At 46.1% G+C, this 19,086-nt stretch overlaps 1 protein-coding gene across 2 annotated transcripts; it reads right to left on the bottom strand.

Moving 5' to 3' along the window:
- Positions 1-3,599: 3,599 nt before the first annotated feature.
- FAXDC2 (fatty acid hydroxylase domain containing 2) lies at positions 3,600-19,086 on the bottom strand. Of its 2 annotated transcripts, none has more exons than XM_005418756.2 (11): positions 19,053-19,086; positions 15,422-15,541; positions 12,758-12,821; positions 11,598-11,645; positions 9,224-9,315; positions 9,028-9,125; positions 8,188-8,309; positions 7,665-7,870; positions 6,654-6,759; positions 5,468-5,634; positions 3,600-4,528 (listed from the first exon to the last, which is right to left on the bottom strand). In XM_005418756.2, exons 4-11 carry the CDS (start codon positions 11,643-11,645, stop codon positions 4,372-4,374), a joined length of 996 nt encoding a protein of 331 aa, XP_005418813.1. In that variant the 5' UTR covers positions 12,758-12,821; positions 15,422-15,541; positions 19,053-19,086; the 3' UTR covers positions 3,600-4,371. The 2 variants fall into 2 exon arrangements, with proteins under 2 accessions (XP_005418813.1, XP_030911112.1); XM_031055252.1 differs by having other exon boundaries at positions 15,422-15,532; positions 19,053-19,068.

Genomic DNA, 19,086 nt, shown 5'->3' on the forward strand with positions numbered 1-19,086 from the left:
CCCTCCCAGGCCCAGAGACTCCTCCCGGCATTGCTGCCGAGCTGATCTTCCCTGCGGCCTTTCCTCTGACCCTGCAGCTCGCTCGGATGCCTCCCCTGTCACGGAGCCTCCCTGCCAGGCCTGAGGCTCCTGGGGCAGGGCTGAGGGCAGTCACATCCAGGACTCTGCTCCGCTGTGTTGGTGCCGTGGCAGCCCTGTCCCCACCACAGCGATTGTTCTGTCTTGGCCTTGCTCACACCCCCAGCCCTCCCTGGGCAGGAGGTGCCTCTGCTCCTGTCTGTGCTTCCAGCGTGGTTGGGGAGTGAGCAGGGAGATGTCCCAGCAGCTGGGGGTACTGCTCCTGGCTGTGAGTGAGGGCTGCTTCTGCTGTACCTGCCAGGGAGTGAGGCAGCCCTGGGAAAGCTGTCCCACAGCAGCCACTGGCTCAGGGCTGCTGCTGGGACTTGTGCAGGGGTGAGCAGGGACCTGCCTGGCACAGGAGAGCTCTTGCCTGGGTTTCCTTGTGTGTTGTGTTGCAGCAGCGCCTGCGTGGAGTCTCCCACTCAGGGCATAGCCCCTGTGCATTTCCAAGGGCTGAGATGACACCGTGTAGCTCCTTACTCAGCTGAGGCAGGGGGTGACTGCAGAGCTGCTGTGGCATTTACTTGATTCATCCTTACCCAGCACCAGGTGGACTCTGGCCGTGAGCTGGATCCTTTGTGAGGGGCGTGTGTCAGGCATGAGATCTTGGAGATGTCCAGTGCTGTCTCTGGAGCATCTCCAGGGGTAGCACTGGAAAGTTGTGTTCCTTTCCAGCCAGACCCACTTGCCTTGCTGCCCCCCTGCTCCTTCTGCTGGGTCCCTGGCATACCAGGCTTGGCTGTGGCTCAGGCTCCATCGCTGTGAGCTCCAGAGCTGTGCTCCTGTGTGCAGTGTGGATGCATCACTCCAAGGGTGCAGCTCAACTTTCTGCAAAGTCACAAGCTGGTACTGAACAGTTTTCCCAAGGGGTCCAGTTGATCCAGAGCTGTCTCTTAGCTGGGAGCAGTCATCATCTCTCCAGGGCTGTTCCTGTGTGGCTGCAGGGTGGGTGGGGGGGAGCAGCCAGGAGCTGAGTTTGAGAAGCTGGGGAGCTGCTGCTTGGCTGTTCCCTGGTGCTGTGATCCTGCCCTGGTCTGTCCAGCCCTGCCATGTCACCCTGCAGCTGGTACCACTCCCAGGCCCGAGTGCAGCAGGCCAGCCCATCCAAGGCCGTGGGTCTCCGTTATGGCAGCAGTGCTCTGGGGTTGTGGGCTGGGAACTGGGCAAGATGGGCAAAAGTAACACTTGTACAGTGCTGTGGCCGTGACTGTTATCTCTGCATTTCCCCTCTTGTGAGCTGGAGTCAGATCTCTGAGGTTACATTTATAGGTGGTTTGTCCCAGATTTTTGAGGAGGAGGCTGGAGAGTCGATCAAGGACATTGTAGATGTGTTGCTGGTTGTTTGCAAGTGGAGGTAGGTCTGGATGTGCCACAGGTGATCCTTGCTGCTGTGTCTGTGCTCCTTTCATTGGCATGTGGCTCTCTTGAAGCCAATTGTCTGCATTTCAGCAACAAATTCATAGGAAATGGGGAGGGATGAGCTGCTGCTATGGAGTTGTTGCTTGTAGAGCAGACTGTGGAATTGCTTGGGTTGTAGAAGAGGTAGGACATTTCCCAGAGAATTTCCCAAAATACTGATTTAAAATAATTTTTAATTTCTGATTCTGAGGATCTAGTCTTGGCATGGAAGTGTTTTCCCTTCCCCTCTGCCAAGTCAGTGGTTTGTCACACTGGTGTGTGCACCCAGGGGAAGGTGGGTCAGAAGAGCAATCCCAGTGGTCCCAGTGCCCTCCAGGTTTGTGGACCGTGTGCCTTGTTTTGCTGTCATGGGACAGCAGTGGGCAGGACAGAGCAAAGATGGATGTGACAGCCCAAGGCAGCTGCTGCTGGCTCAGCCCTGTGTTCCTGCAGGGAGGGGAGCACAGAACTGTTCCCTCCTGCTCCATGCCAGGGTGGGGCTGGCAGAGGGCAGGGAGCTCCCCAGGTGCGTGGTCTGTGCCCAGCTGGGTCACAAATGGCCACAGCCAGGCTCATGTCCCCACTGGGTAAAGGGACAGCTGTCCAGAGGGGGTTTGCATTTGAGGAAGTTCTTGCCCTTCTGCAGAGGAGGGAATTAGGCTTGCTTTTAGTTTGAATGCCTCACCTCCACCACGTATTGTGCTTTTTTGAATTTTAGAGGATTGAGTGGTTGCACACATGCTCCTTTGAGTGCTGATTGTCCCACAGCTCATGAGAGCTGCATGGTGCTGGTGCCCAGCCACTGGCAGAGCCTGGGGGGAGCCCCAGCTGCTTCTGGAAAGGCTGAGGGAGGCTGGGTCAGGGGAACCTTCCTCATCCTGCCCCTCTTCTCAGGAGTTCCTCCTTGGTGAGGTTAACTTGTCTGAATGCAGGTGGCTGCAACAGGTACAGTGTGGTGTGGGGTCAGAGTGCAGGTGGAAGGTGTGTTTTTGAGGAGGCTTTGTTGCTTTGCCGTGCTCATTTGGGAAAAAAATTAAAAAGTAATGATGCTGCTGCTCTGGTTTTGCCTGTCCATCTCTTCTGCTGCCCCCCTGGCACCTCTGATGGCACCTTCTCACTGTAGCCCGTGGGGTCCTTGAGTTTTGGCACCTGCTGGGGACTGATTGTTGTACTGTAACAAACTGATGTGTTTAACCTCAGTGTCCTGCCACGTTCCACGTGGCAGTGCAGAGGGGGCCTTCTAGCTGTTAATGCCTTCCCAGTTATTTTATCAAAAGGAAAAAAAAAAAAAAAAAGAAAACTGTAAATGTAGCAAGCTGTGTTTGCAATGCTTATTGTCTCCTGTCTCTGAGGCTGGTTATGTCACTTGTCACTGTTTGAAATGGATGCTGGGCTCTTCCTGAGAGGGTTGTTACACTTGATGTTAAATGCCTCACTGACTTTTTTTAAAGATTCCAATACAGGTAACAGATAAAAGAGTTTCTTTCATTTTTCTTTTTCTAAGCAAATGTTCATCTCGGTGGTGTGGAGTGGGTGGCTGGAGGGCAGCATTTCCAGGAGTAGTTTACAGTTTCACTTTCTGCAGACACTTGAACATAGGACCGATGTATCTGTGACAAGCACATCCCCTTGCTGGGAAGCTCCAGAGGAGCAGGGGGTGCCCTGGGTGCCAGCTGGGCTCCCTCCAGCTCCCCGCTCTGCCCTCCTGCTCTCCCCCCAGGTGTCAGCCCTGTGCCAGGGTGGCTTGTGCCAGTGGTGCCCCTCGTGGCACCACTTGGTCCCTCAAGCCTCCCAGGTGCAGCCCTGCTCCCTGTCTTCCCCCCCAGCCTGTCCTGGTCCCACTGGGCTTGGAAACCTTTGGATTTTTGGCTCAGAGACACCCACTGAGCTGCATCCCAGCAAGTGCAGCCTTCTGCACTCGCCTGGAGCTGAAGGGGTGATGGTTCCATGTGCTGGCCCTTCTCAAACCCTGTGTGTCCAAACTCAGCCTTCTGTTTCCCAAAACTAGAGAGTGTGTGCAACCTTCTTCAGCTGCATTTATAGTAGAGACAAACTTAAAATGACTCATCACAGACCATGTATCACCTGGGAGGAAAATCTTGTTAATACGGCCTGCTGTACATGATCCATCTCTGTCGATAGTACATAATCTTTGACCCATGTGCTAGGATCATCATCACGTATAAAAGGAACAGAGAAAAATGTAAAATACTTGAATGAGAGCTTGTATTATAACATTAATATTATTCAGAGTATCTGCTTTCTAGGCTGATGTGATTCATTATTCTAGTAATGCTTTAGTCCTTTGTAATTTGTGGTAATTATGCTTTTTCCTTTTTAATACAAAAAAATGTATAAAAATAAAAAGTTCAAAAGACAGTGGTGCCTGGGTTTTCTCTTCTGCTAACTTGCCCTCCTTAGGGAACTGTGGCCAGGTAACTGGGCTGGGTTCATCCTAGTGCAGTTGTGGGGACTGGAGAGGAGCAGGGGAAGTGGCTTTGGTTCCATAGGTAGGGCTGTGGGACAGTGGGCTGACCAATGGGAACCCTGAGCCATGTGGCCCAGAACACACCTGGCTCATACACAGGCAGCTGGAACCAAGGGACAGTGCAAGTAACAGATGAACAATTAAATTTTAAAAACAGATTTCTAGAGCAGGTTTTTTTATAAGTGTCTTATATAGAAAACAATGTCAGCAAAAGTGCAGTCGTTTCCAAGCAGCATATTTAACTTCAGCTTCATGATCTGTTATGTGTGGACAAGAATTTGTTTCCTGATTAAAATACTATTTGGCATAAATCATTGTCTCTCACTCTGCTCATCACCAGGCTGGCCAAGAGCTGCTGGGCTGGTTCACTCCTCTTTCTTGGGTGGCTCTGGGATGCTTTCAGAGAGTGGTGTGAGGCTGAGCAGGACCTTGTGTCTCTCGAAGGCTTTGGTCTGTCTGAACATTTTGTCTGTGCCATGCAGAAAATCCAGCACTCCCAGCACTCCATAGCACTGGTTGAACCTGAGAACCAAACACAGATAAACATCACTGGAAGTTACTGAGGTTACCTTGCCCTTCCTCTTTCCATTTCTTTCTGAGCCCTGATAATCTGTCCATGGGATTTCAGCACCAGTCTCTCTGGCAGCTCTGTCAAAGCCTGGGTGAACCTTCTGCAGCTCCTCTCTGGTGCCATCATTGCCCAGAAATGGTGGCACTGAGCAGTAGCTGCTTCACCTGGGCAGCTCAGAGCTGTAGGAGCACTGGACACCCATGTTTCCATGCCCCACGAGCTCTCCAGACCTGCCTGTCCTGGGATATGAGCAGATGTGCTCCAGCTGGCACAGCTCTTCCACCCAGAGTGTCTCAGCTCTGCAGAGATCCCTGTCCTGGCATGTGGTGATGGAACTGTCCCCTGGGCTGGTTCTGCAACAGGACAGACATTTCTGGGCAGTGTGTCTGAATATAGGGCACACTGGGAGCTGGGAATGTTTCTCCACTGCTTGGGTGTGTATCCTTGAACAGTCTGCTGCAACTGCTCTCTGTCCAGCACAGGAGGCTGAGAATCTCTGTCAGGAAGGGTTAATGGTGATTGTCTGGGCAAAGTGTAATCTGATCAGTGTTACTGATCCCAGTGTACGGCAGAGGGACAGACAGGCAGGCTCGCTTATTTTACCTGTGTGACTTGCCCTGGCTCTGTCCTTAGATCACATGAAGTGTATTCTGAACTTCTAGGAAGAACCTTGCAGAGAACTGTCCTTAACAGGGCTGGAATGCCTTGAAATCCCAGTTTAACTGCTCTAAGAACTGGCAGCACTCAGCCTGCTCTCAGGTGAACTGGAGAGCTGCTCTGCTGGTGCATGAGTCAGGCAAACCCACTTGACCCTCAGAAAGGAGCTTTCCCTGCCAGTGGTGCCAGTGGAGAGGCAGGAGAATGGAAAGCTGAGCAGTGCCCAGACATACTTGAGGTGGTGGAAGTCATGGAACTCTGGAGATGGCAGGAGGGGCAGGTGGTAGCCACAGTGAGAAATGCTTGTTGTTACAAGAGCAATGGAGAACCATGCTGAGACTGAAACAATATGAGATCCCATGATCAATGGGCCAGTCATGACAGGCAGAGTGTTGGAGACCTGGAAATGAGAAGAAAGTACCTCATTAATGGGTCCACCACAAGCAGACTCTCCTCTAGGAGCTGAATTGTCACCTGGTGATCCATCACACTGGTTTGTTTTGTGCACAGTGTAAAGGGAAGAGCTCTCTGCAAACACCTTACTAAAGTTACATAATCATCCAAAAAGTAATACTAAAGATAAGAGAGTTCTACTACTGCAAACCATTGTCAAAGCCCAAATCCATAAGCCTGCAGTAGAAGTTAGACATGACTCCAAACCTGGGTGAGTACAGCATGATCCCAGTAAATCACCCTGGGGTCTGAGGTGTGAATTTCAGCCTCACCTTGGAATAATGCTGAATCTGCCCTTGGGAAACCTCACTGTGAAAGGTTGGCCTGCAGACACACACAGCAATGTGACAAACCCTGCTGCAGCTCTTCACTGTGATCTGCCCTGGCACAAATGGCTCTGGCTGCCCAGACCCAGCTGCAGGCACCAGCACAGCTCAGCTGGGCTCCTCAATCATTATGCTGTCCAAAGACTGTCAGCTGGGGAGACCCTCAGAGCAGCCCAGGACTACTGGTAACAGGAGATGGAATTTTTAAGTGGAATATTTGAAGGTGGGATGTGTTTTCCTGAGAAGTCTCAGCTGCAAGGGTGTTGGGATACACTCCTTGCAAACACTGATGCCAGCAACCACCACAAAAATCCTGACAGATTTCCAAGTCCACACAATCACTCAGGCTGTCATATCTCTTGCTGAAAGCACTGTCTGTGCTCCCAGTCCTCTTGGGGCTCATGGGAAGCCCTATCCAGTCAGTTCCTTATCTACTGGAGGCCCTTGGATCTGTGCTCTGGAAGCTGCTGGAGTCCAGTATAAACAATTACTGCAACCCCACTAGAGCCAAGCTTCTTGGCAGGGCAGCTCAGCTTCCTCTTCCTAAGGAAGAAGCCTCTCAGGGCAAATTCTCTTCTCTTGCCATGGAAATTACACTCCACACAGCACCTGGAGGGTGACCATGGGAGAGTCCACTTACTATGTGCTCTATAGGGTGAGCATAAATGGAGACCACGCCGATGGGGGCTGTCCACTCGTGGTGCTTCTTGTGAATGTGCTTATACAGCACTGGGTGGTGAACAAGCCTAGGCAGAGGAAACAGAAAGGCAGGTTTTGAGCTCTGCAAAAAAGGAGTAACAGAACACAGACTTTCTGCAGGGGACTTGCTTGTGTCTCCTCTAACATAAAGATTTCAGAGCAGCTGGCAATAAGAGTGTAGGATTCCTTGCTTCCTTTGCTCTCTTTGTATTGAGCCCTTATTCAATTAATGTGTCTGCTGGCTTATGATAAACTCAGGCCAGATAAATCCCATAAATCAAAGTCCCTGAATTACTTATTTACTCAAATCTAGGAGAACTATTAGGGGAAGACTCACTTTATGCTTTCACTGTTTGGACTTTTTCTACTGGAAACTGTCAAAGAATCAGAATTTTCAGTTCCATGGGTCCTTGGTAAAAAACTGCATTTACAGTTTTTGGGTGCATTTGTCCTAAAGGGAAACCTACAGATTTCTGAGAGTACTGCGCTTGCTTCTGCTTCTTTTGTCTTCCTTCCTTTAGTTCTGTCCTCTAATGATGGTGTCAGTGTTTGGGAATCCTGCAGTGTTGGAAGACAGGCTGTAGAAGTTAGACATGACTCCATTTGTAGGTGCTGGACAAGGGAACAGAGATCAGTCGCTGACCCTTGAGATTTTTGTCTTTCAGGATAATCAGTCTTGTTCTTTTCAAAGAATGCTGGGTTACAGCTTCTGTGAAAAACTGCCTGTTCTGTTTCTTCCTTAGCTTTTAAGCTGTTCCACCTTTAAAATTCTACCCATTTTTGTTTACTACAGTTACTGGCAGCAGCAAGGCCTCATGTTGTGAGGGTAGATTTCCCATATAAATACAAGATTGGTGGAACAGAGGGATGAGGATTATTGCTGTTGTAGGGTATGAGTATAAACTTAAAGGCATGGAGGAAAATCAAGCACCTGTTCCTGTGCTCAGCTCACCTGTGTGTATAATAGAAGAGAATTTCCTCTACTACAGTAAAAATGCTTAGCTCCACAAGAAACCATTGGAAGGTTGGTAATTCCTTGCTGAAGGTGTTTTCCCACCATTTCATGATGTAGAACATGGGCACAAGCATGGGAAAGGAGACAAAGAACTGATTACCCAGCGCTGTGTAGATGGCTTTCCACAGCTTCTTTCTGTCCACCTGCAAAAGAGAAGTCAGGACTTGAGATTAAGAAAGAAGCAATGCAGTTTTAGCTGGAAGGATGAAAAGCTTTAAGATTTGTAGGCAGTTAGTTTTGGGATCAGCTCTTTAACAAGCAGTCAATGCAGATCTGATCAGTAGCCTCACAACAGGATCTGCCTTCCTCCCTACAGCGGGTACACAAGACTTGACTTGATCCCCCTGGAATCCTACCTGGTTCTAAGAGAAAAGCATAACAGGTTCTTCTCCCCATTCCTGGCCTAAGAGAGTGCAGGAAGTGTTTAGCCAGCAGGAAAGGCAGAGTGAGAAGTACTTACAGGATCATTCTTGCCCAGCTGAATGCGATAGCGAGTAATGAAAGTTGGCTTTCCTGTTGTATCAGCCACCAGAAGGATTCCATTGAAGCCCCAGAAAGCCAGTGCAGGCACCAATGCAGCCCCTGTGGCATGAGGAAAGGGTGGAGATGTGTGAATGAATTGGGAACTATGGCTAAATCAGAAACAAAACACACTGGCACAGTACCCAGAGGACTTTGCTGGGACCCAGATGTGCCAAGGGTGTGTCCCCTGCCCAAAGATGCTTTAAAATGGAATATTGGTAAATTCTGACATCCAGGTAAGATCAAAGAATGGGAAGGAGGTTCGAGCAGACAAATGTCTCAGAGGTTGAAACCTGACATAACTGAAGCGAAGAAAAGGCTTTTCTAGGTGGGTGGAAGACCTCTGTTGCTTTTAAATCCAAGTAGGATAAGGTTGACTTGATCTATAGAACCTTGCAAGGTCCCTACCAGTTCTGTTCACCAGCTGCTAATCACAGAAGAGAGTTTTGTAAGTACTACAGCAAGAGCAGAATTCACTAAATTTACTTACATTTTTAGTAATTAGTTCTACTGAGTCATTCAGTTCTCACAGGAGCAAAGTGTCTTCACAGGGAAGTCACTTCAGTAGCAGCAAAAAGATCAGATTTTTAATCTGTACAGGACCCTGATTGTGACCCCATCCAAAAGCAGAACAGCTGCACCACATCACCTGTGGGTACCTTCCAAGCCAGTGCTTGTCAGTGGGAGGATTAGTGAGTTTGGGAAGCTTGTCCATGGCTCCCTTTAATATGCAATAATACATGGATGATTTCTCCTGAGAAGCATCATTAAAACTCACCAATGAGGAAGATTGTCCACTCATCTCCTTCCATATGGTCGTAGAACTCCAACCATGCCGTTTGCCAGAAATTGCCTAAAGTTATATTCTGCATTAACCTGTGGGAATAACAGTACTTGGTTGCCCATCTATTCATCCACTTTCCCCCTTTCCACAGAAAGTTTCTCCCCAAGCTGCTTTGTTTGAACATTCTTACCAAGAAGCAGTGTTCACCAGGGCAGTGAACATGAGCAGGCCTGTACTGAAGACGTAGGCACTGATCCTCAAGGCATCTGAGAGCTTCTTTCCCTGTGAGAAGCAACAGGAGTGAGCACATGCTGCTGTGTCCTGCCCTGGCATTTTTGGTATTTGGAATGATGAAGGCAGTCCTGTGACGGCCTGTTTAGCTTCACACACATTCTGAAGAACACAATGACAAAGCTGTTGTGGGATATTGTGTATCAATCATCCATCTGTCACGCTTACAGAGATCTGGTGCATGACTGATGTGGAATTTCTTTGGAATAAGTGAAGGGAGAGAAGGGACCACTGATTTTTATCCCTCTTTATTTGGCATACTGCTCAGTACCTGGAGGGCTATAGCTCCAGGGGCTTCTGGATAACTCAGAGCACTGAGAAAGGAACACCAGCAATAAGGAATGGTGCTCCATCTCAGCACCTCCCTCCCCCAGTATTTTCTCCCTCCCAGGATGCAGTGTTTTCTCTCCACAGCAGTCAAGAACTGCTGTGCTCAGATGACCTGGTTAACAGGAATAAGTATATTCAAAAAGCAGTATTCAGGATATTTGAATATTTAAATATTCAAAACAAATTGTCTATATACAACAAATTTATAATTAACAATCTGTCTTTTAGAGTAGTCCAAGTTGGAATTGGTTCTGGAGTGTAATTAATTTGGTTTTCATGAGTGAATATGAATTATGTCTATCTGCAAGGTAAATGTTTTTAAAAAAATCAATGCAATAGTATAATAACCAGCTATTGTCTTCTTCATTCCTCTGTCCTTCCTGTTTTTTAACTGTGGTGTTGTGCTGCACAAACAGACTGGAGTGAATACAGTGTGATTCATAGCTGCAGTCCTGCTCACCTCCTGTCAGAGAGGACAAACAAGAGAGGCAGCTCTGAGAAATGCCAAATGCAGGTGGTTTAGGGTAATGCAATAGAAATTAATCCTCTTTACATGGCTTTTAGATTCTGTAACAGCTACAGAACATTAAATATGGCCCAGGACTTATAAGCAATATTTATTTGTCCCAGGACAGAACTTTGCTCTAGCACTGAAACACTCACTACTAAAACAAACAAGCAACCCCTTCCTTCTATCACCTCCTTTTTTCTTCTAAATTGAAAAAGCAGATAGGGAGGAAGGAACTGACAGGACTCTTGCCCTACAGTTTGATATTTGTGAATCCTATGGGTTGATACGAGAGCAGTGCAATCAGCTGCCACTGTTATCACTGGGGGTACTGAAGTGCAAATGCCAGGCTGGCAAAAGCCTCTCCTCCAGCATCAGATGGTGCCTGCTGGATCCTGGACCAGAGATCTGCTCTCTCAGCACTTTCATAATTCCAGTTGTATCCATGTTATGCCCCATGTATGCTGATGTAAGACTTTCTTAATCTTTAGACCCCGGACCATCACTTATTCTTTAGGAAAAAAAAAAGGTTACAGAACTTATAGAAAGTTTTGAGCTTTTTAACATTAATCTGTTAAAAAATCCTATATATCCTTTTTCTCCTGGGATGAAGAGCATACCAAACAAAAATTCTGTCTTACAAGTGTCAGAATTTCCAATTAGCCCAAATAAGGTTTCAGTTGCTTTAACATCCCTTAGCTCAAGAGTTTCAATCCTTTTAAACTCCTACTACTCACAGACACTGTACCTGTCCTGCTCTGAGACAGGACAGAGAGGATCTAAAGTTCAACACTTCAGCTATTTTAACAGCCCTTTGGCTAGAAACTGTCTTGTTTTGAGGCTGTGTTTTTATTGCATATGATGAAGTGATTACATGAATCCCACACACTATAATTACATGAGATGTAAAAGTAGAGACGTTCACATAGAAAACAAATCTTGTTCATCAAGTCCAAGTGCTTAATACCATGTTTCTCCTCATGCCAACAGCTACAGCACAGTAGTTTCCAAACTAATTCATGGATTGCTTGAGTTCTTGCTCTTAAAGTGCTTGTAGAAGCTGGCAAACTCCTTAAGTACAGAACAGGGTTGCTGCTGGCAAGGTAAAGAGACTGGGGCACATCAGCTGGCCATAAGAGATTAGCAGGACCAGGCCCAGTGAGGTGGCACAGCTTCTGGTCATGGGGGACTGTGGTGGGCTCTTGCCACCCAAGCATAGATAACAGGTCCTTCCCCACTTGCTGCTGTAGCTGCAGTCCACTGGAAGGGAAAAATGCTGGGGAAGTGTTGCTTTAGTGATAAGAGATGAGCTCCTAATTATGCAAAAATGTTCGGAATGAGGATGTGTCTGTCACTTCTCTTAGGTGATTCAACACATTCAGCCTTCCAAAGCACCTGCATGAGCTTCCTTAAAACGGTGAGCTGGAGCCTTTACCTGCTTCTGCAGCTCAGCTGTGGAGGAATATCCAGAGTCGGTTTCCATCTGAAATAAAAGGTGATCTAAGTAAGTGAACTTTGGGAGAGTGGCAGAATATGATGCAGACAACAGCAAATCACCTCCACTTGCAGTTCAGTGCTAAAAGTGTAAAATATTTACTCTCTGTGCCATGTCCTGTCTTGCTCCATCCTTTGTGTGTTGGCCATGGAACAAAGCTGAGTTCTTGAGAAGAAAAATGCCATTATTTCTTGAGGAGTTAGTAGTGTCCCAGAAGATTAACAGGGATGCAAGGATAACAAGGAAAAATGGGAGAACAGCCAAAACCAAATCTTTTGCTTGTGTCACTGGTGTGTTGTGGAAGGACTTCCTCCCTTGATCTGGCCTGGGAATCCACTGCAGCACCCAGTAGCTACTCCAGCCCTTCCCAGGCTGTAAGGAAACGATAATGTGGGACATATGTTCTTCCATAATGGCAACATGCAATTAAACAAACAAGGATGAAAACAAACTGAGTTTGGGCCACAGAGGGTTAACACAATAGAGCCCCACAGCCTTCACTCAAACTCTGTGTTACAGTTTAAGAATGTGGTAAGCAAGAAAATCATCTTTGCTTCAAGTCCTGCTATGGTCACTTAGGGAGTTAAAGTCCTAAATGGGCACATGGCCATCTCATAATGAATCTCCCTGCATTTGGCTCTGGCTTGACCATTTGTTAATGGTTTTGTTAAAAGAAATTAAAAAAATAAATCAAACCCAAGGTCTGAGTAGCTGCTGGGACTTCACTGCTGGCCATGGCCGTGAGGGGTTCTGTGCTACAAGCCATGTTCTGGCTGTCCTAGGGATTATTGCATAGTTGTTTTTATATTTCTACAGGCTTATCATCAAATATAATTAGCAAAAGTTAACAAAACATTCCTTAATATTTTCTTGGTTTCACATGGTCTTTAAGAACAAACACACAACTTCTAATAACATGACAGCCAGATTACTGAGGATTGCAGAACTTAATCCATTTTGCTTTTCCTACTCAGCAGAATTTCAAGCACAGGCAAACTGTTACCTGAAGTACAAAGGCAAGCATAGAGAAGGTTCAAACATTCTTGTCTAGGGTACAAACAGTTGGAAAATTACTCATTAGGAAGATGATATTGTACTACCTTGACGATGGAGGAAAGCTCTTGGGAGTGCTCTTCTTGCAGTGTTTCAGAAAGGAGGAATAAACTGTCGAAAAGAAATCCTGCATTAGTCAGGAGGTTTAGATTTGAAATTATAGCCTTCTGGGTATGTTCTTACAAATGCAACTGTGTTTATTTACAGGTGTTCCCATCTCTGTTACATTACATATCAGTATGCAGTCAAAGGGCATGAGACAGTAAAATTAGACACCTCCTTCCTGCTTACTCACAGACATAAAAGAGCCAGCCCACCATACTACACATTTTAGTGGAAGAAACTGATGTTAGACACTTCTGAGGAGGAAAAAAGAAAAACAAGGCAAAAAGGGATCTGAAACTTGAAACCCTGAGGCCAACTCCCAACCCTGTATTTCAACACTAGGGCTGGATGTACTCCTATGGGAAATGCTGAATTTTGGTAGCAGTCTCAAAAAGAAACCAAATCCAAGTTCACTTTGTCTCCCTTGGCCCAAAAGGGTAGCATGAGAGGTGCCCTAAGGTGCTATTGCTTCAAATGGGAATGTGTTGGGGAACCTGCAGTGTCCCAGGGCTTCCTGTCCTTCCCCAGACACAGAGCTCCTCACTACTGCACTTTGTGAGATACCACAGCCAGTCTGTGGGATTTTCTTTTCCTCTCATACATTGTCTGCCAACCACATCTTTATTGATAAAATACAGTTGAACTCTGATATATCTGATGAAGAATACCCATAAGAAACAACCAAAAATAACCTGCTAGCCTGAAGAGAAGAGCATAAATAACATGCCACAGGCCAAATTTAAATTGATCTTATCTTAATTTTTTTAAAGACCTTCTAATCACATATGTTACCTAACATCCCCTACATGCCTATCTTGTCACACAGGTCCTCTCAGGGCAGGTGTGCCCACTGCCTCCAAGGAAACACTACTAAAGCTTGAAATATGTCAGGCCTGAATAATCCATTCCTTTGAGGCTTTGCTCCATTCCAGATTTCTTAACAGGTTGTTCAGAGCTTTGAACAGTTGAGTGTCTGCACAGAGGGAGATTTCACAGCTTCTCTGGGAAATCAGTTCCAGTATTTGACAACCTTCACTGTAAGTTTTTTCCACTTGGAATTTTTTTGGTTATAACTCCTATTATTTGCTCTTAGCTGTGCACATCCCTATCATTACAACCACCCAGCAGGGAGCTGAAAAGAGCAATATCCAATTATTCTGCTGGGACAGTAAAGTAAATAGTGCTGGCCATAGTTTTCTGTGGTTAAAGAGATTATTCTGCTCTGATGACTTTGTAGCAGACAACATTAGATTAGGAGAGGCAGATGTGAAAGGGGAACCTCACTGAGCTGGAAGGTTGATGCTCCAGAGGTTCCTCCATCCAGCAGGGCTGACTCAAACCTGCTGACACCCCTGCATGTGAAGAGCTCCAGGGCAGAGCACTGTAGAAAATGTGACTCTGCTTTGAGTTTTTAGGAGGAGCAATTACTTGATTGAGTCACATATTCTGTGCATTTAGGAAAGAGTTAAAATTACAATCACATTTCTAGTAGTCTTTTAAAATAATCAGTTTATGACAGAAGGCTGGCTTGGGCAAAGATTTCCAGTTCAAAGCAGAGCTGCCACATCTGCTTACCCTCTGTTTCAGAACACTGCCTTTATTAAGCCACTTTGCAGGATAAAATTCTACATTATTTACATTAAACTCAGAAAAAATTGGATAGAGTAGGTTTTCCCCAACATCTCATTACCTACTCTTTTTTTATTGTACAATGTCTCTCCTGATTCAGAATACACCAAATACATTAAAAAACCATTCATGTAACCATGGCTGTTTTAGCAAACAAAAAAGCTATTCAGCTGCTTGGCACTGCTCTCATGTTGGCATATTTTACAGCCTCAAATCAACCACTGAAGCTCTCAGCTGCCTGCAGCTATTTCCAAATATCAGCTAGAATTAGTACTGCCTAAAAAAAAAAAGTTCCTTTCCAGTTATTTCGAATTAGTTAACACCAAATTTGATCCAAAGCAAATTCTCAACCCTAGAGTAAAAGTAATTGCTTTTCCAATCAGTCTCTTGACATTAAAGGGGAAATATACACTAGTCAAACAAGAATTCTAATACATTTTTTTATTATTATTTCCATGTATAACTTCATTTGCCCAAAAACTGTTCATTAAGTCAAATATCTTGTTTTCACTGAATCTTCCACTTCTGGTACTGATAAAAGCTAGTTTGTCTAAGTCATGTTTTTAAATGCTCAATATAATCTGAGTATAATGTGAAAAAAACCCTGCTGTATTTTTTACATTTTTTTAAACATGTGAATTATTATTTATGCCCCATGCCTGCTGTTCTCTTATAGTTCTGGTGCCCAGAGAGCCTCAAGCTGAGGTAGCACAGGTGCCCTTTCCCTGCACTGCATCCTTCTCCCACCAGCCAGACCTGCATGGCAGGCACAGCTCAGAACAGCTGCATCTGCTGTGATGGACTGGCTGCCCCCCCATCCTTGTGCCTTCCTCCTGAAGCCTCTGGTGTAGCTCTTACTTCACTGAAACCAACCTTTATAAGGCACAGACAGTGGAAAACTGCTCCTGGGAGAGCAAAGGCTGTGACTATCCATGAAAGTACAGAACACAGAGAACAAAGAACACAGGAGCACTTACCTGGTCACCTGAACAGTTGCATATCAGCCCCTCTGTGTGGAGAGACACAGGACCAGCCGTGGTGTTTGATGTCCTACCAAGCACTGCACGGTTTTAAGGGAAACCCTGTTCCTAGAAAAGCTGACAATGGACTTCACACAGACACGACATTGCCTTCTAATGACTTCCTCAAAGTCTCTATCATATCTTTTCAAGCACCCTTGAACTCTGGCTGCCTGTTCTTTGCTCACCACCTGCTGATGGTAGCCGAGGAGAGGTCCTTTGTGTCTATTCAGAGCCCAGAGTAGAACTCCTCACTTTTCATGACTGCTGTCAAAGCTTTATGAGGGTTTAGGCAAGGGCACTGGGGGTGTGTTTCCAAGCAGGAGCTGCCTGTCCCCTCCCAGACAAGTCATGTGAAGGCAGTGCCATGTCATTGTTAGTGCTGGCAGTGTTCCCCGTGTGTATGTGCATGCTGTTACTCAGTTAAGCACGTGGAACACATCTCTGCATCTCTCTAAGTTTTTTCATTGTTGTACCTGAGAACAAAAAAGCCACCAACATCCTAAAGATAAGTAGTTTTTATAATTCACTAACTCATGGTTGGAGCACAAAATAGCTACTGCCAGTGCAACTGAATGGGTCAAAGGTGTATTTGTTAAAAGCAATAAGGGTTACTGTGGAATTTGGCAAAAAAACAGCAGTCCAGTTTTCATGGTGTTGTACTAAGTCTAAAAATTATTCCAACTCTGTTGCTACACTGCGCCCTCAACCAGTAACAGGCTTTGCTTGCATGGGTAAGGCGAAAACACACATAGGTTAGCATGTGCGTGGGCTCAGTTGTCTTTAAACATGATGTTTACAGACCATAAAGTGTAATTATGGTATTGCAGAGAGCAAGATGCAATTTACAGCAGCATCGATCTTATGCAAATGTGGCCCCAATCTGTTACTTAGCCCATAAATAGTGCCCTGTTACCAGCTAAGCTCTGGGAACTGAGGGTGTTACTACCATAACTTTCCAGATCTATTTTTCCACAGGAGGAAAAACAGGGAATATCACCTCTGCCTCACAGTTAGCCTTGTTTGCCCTCCACAGGTGAAGCAACAAATGCTCTTTCTCAGTAACACCTTGTGCCAGCAGAGCTGGCACCGCAGAGTTCACTCTGCAAGAGCAAACAGCATTGAACACTGCTAGTGTTTCCATCCTCACTTTCTCTTGCTTAATTCCAATTATTCCCTGGTAGGGACAGAAGTTGTAATTCTTAACTGTTGCTAATAATTGGCATTTATCACACAGAGCAGGCTCAACGGAGAGGAATGTGATTCCTTCAAACTATTTACTCACGTGCAGAGGAGGAAGTGGAAATGAGCATCTCAAGAGAGGGGTGCCATAAGGATAATGTCCTCAGCTGATCTTTGGATTTGAGCTTGCAGGGGGAGGGCTGTTCATCCAACAGCCAATAGTAGGTGATAAGAGTGAATTTCAGACCTGTGTTCCTTTTGAACCACTGCTCAATTCCAACATGGGTGATCTCTGAAATATTCATACCCATAGGGACAGCTCAGCACATTAGTCATAGGGTTGTAAATGCCATTTATCTTCTGCTGCAATTTTGTGTCTAGCCCAGGTTGTCACTGATCAAACTGCTGCTTCTGCCTGCTGGCTGCCCTGGGCTGCTGTCTCTACCACAGACACCCCAACGCTGCTGCAATCTTTGCTGAGCCATGCAAGAAGTCTGATTTCTTCTCAGCAAAAAAAGCTTTTTGATCAGACACTTCATAATAAAACTTTGTTTACTCCCCACAGTTTTTGTAATAGGCACTGGTCGTTTCACTGTTTGAGAGGAACATCAGGGGAAAATCTATGAATTATCTTTCAGGGGACTGGACAAGGCCATACTGATAGTTCCTGAAGAGGAATCTGAACTTGGCACACTCACCCCCTGCCTAATTCCCTGCATTCTGAACCAGATTTCTCACCCTCTGCCAGGGCATGTGAGCCACTACCTAGCACTGCAGTGGCTGCTTTGGGAACACCTGTGCAACAACAGAAGGATGAATTCACCTTTCAGGATTCCCACAAGTAAGTTTTCTTGTGGTGCTGTGAGTAAGCTCTAAAGAAAAGGCACAACAGGACGTGCAGCTCAAGCTGCCCAGTGTGAAAACGCTGAGTTAAACACCTTTATTCCACCTTATAATGCAGCTCTACACTCAGTGTAGATGTGAGGACTCTTCAAGATTTGCTTTGGAGTGCTGGAGCTGGAGGCAACCTTGGAAACGTCCAAATACAAAAATGATGGGACCCTTTAAAGAGCAGGGTGCCTCTTCCAGCTATTCTGAATCTTTATTAGCCATGTCATGTTTGAAAAAAATTCTGACCTCATCAAACCAAATGCGTCTCCAGCGCTTCCCACCAGTGCTTGCCAACATCCTTGAACAGCTTTTTCTTACAGACAAATTTTTACACACTACAAATGTAATTTATCACAGGTGATTATTGCCTGCAACACATTTTTATTACAGTATCAAGGCACAGATATTTACAGTGGCCTGAGGAGATGCATCCTCCTTTTTGCCCCGGATTCAACATCCCTTCAAGCGCTGGGTTTACGAGCAAGAAAAATGACTCTGAACTCTTTTGGGAAATAAAAATTTCACCTTATATTTACAGGGTGCTGTAATCCAGCCTGCTGAATTTACCTGCTAATAACACAGATTTCCTTGTACAAAACCCCAGACTCAATTGACCACAGGAAGAAAGGTGTTTACTTTCTGGCAGTGTAGCATATTGCATGTTGCATAAATTGCACAACACCAGAGACTGCAGAGCTAAGCAAAACAGTAACTCTCTATCATCCCTGAAGATAAACTCTGAATCAAAATAATGCTCAATAAAGGGAATGTACTAAGATGCTGACAGCAGCAAGGTCACTCAACACAGCAACACTTGAAAAACCTTCTTCTTTTCTAAAGGCAACATTTCTGCTGAGGCATGAACATTAAACCTGAGACACTGAACGGTGTCTGACGTGTGAAAGATATCAATATCTGCTTTTGCAGATACTTTGATCAAAATGCTGGGCAAGAAGCCGAGATTCAGGGAAAGACTCCCATATGGTGGGCAGACAATCCAGCACCAGAACATATATATTTATAGAGGCACATACACATTTTAAAACAGATGCAGCCCCGTCCAGAAGAATGGCGGTCTAAAATAAAGGAAGCACTATCTAAGTTTAATTAGTAGACGAGCTTCCAAATGAATTGCCGACCTGCCATCAGCATCAGCCAGCACAGCAAGTGTTGGCAGCCGCGTTACACAAGCGATAGCTGCTTTACCAGCTACAACCTTCTGTTGCTAACGTAACTTAAATTCCATTCCTGGAACAGGAGAAGCCAGACTAAAAGTCAGCAGGTGCAGTAGGAACTTAAATGACTTCTAAGCCCCTGTAGGGAGAAGCAGATCTTGCTCCATTAATGAGCTTGATGCACACTACAGCGTAGGAGCAGAGCAAGGCGTGCCAGGACAGCAGCGTTTGCTCCCTGGGCTTTAGGAAATCCCCCTTGGAACCGAACCCTCACCCGCTCCCACCCTGGCCTGGGAGCCCGGGGGGGCTCGGGCCCAACCCCGACCCGGGGACCCCCTCACCTCCCCTTGGTGAGGGAGGGGCGGCCGGCGCTTC

Source organism: Geospiza fortis, unplaced genomic scaffold (assembly GCF_000277835.1).
Source record: "Geospiza fortis unplaced genomic scaffold, GeoFor_1.0 scaffold55, whole genome shotgun sequence".
Classification (NCBI taxonomy): domain Eukaryota; kingdom Metazoa; phylum Chordata; class Aves; order Passeriformes; family Thraupidae; genus Geospiza; species Geospiza fortis.

Excerpts from the sequence above, each read along its gene's own strand:
- FAXDC2 (XM_005418756.2), bottom strand. The coding sequence starts at position 11,645 with ATGGAAACCGACTCTGGATATTCCTCCACAGCTGAGCTGCAGAAGCAG. Across the intron at positions 9,316-11,597 it reads CAGCTGAGCTGCAGAAGCAG|GGAAAGAAGCTCTCAGATGC; the intron begins GTAAAGGCTCCA and ends TGCTTCTCACAG. Across the intron at positions 5,635-6,653 it reads CTCACCCTATAGAGCACATA|GTCTCCAACACTCTGCCTGT; the intron begins GTAAGTGGACTC and ends TCTCATTTCCAG.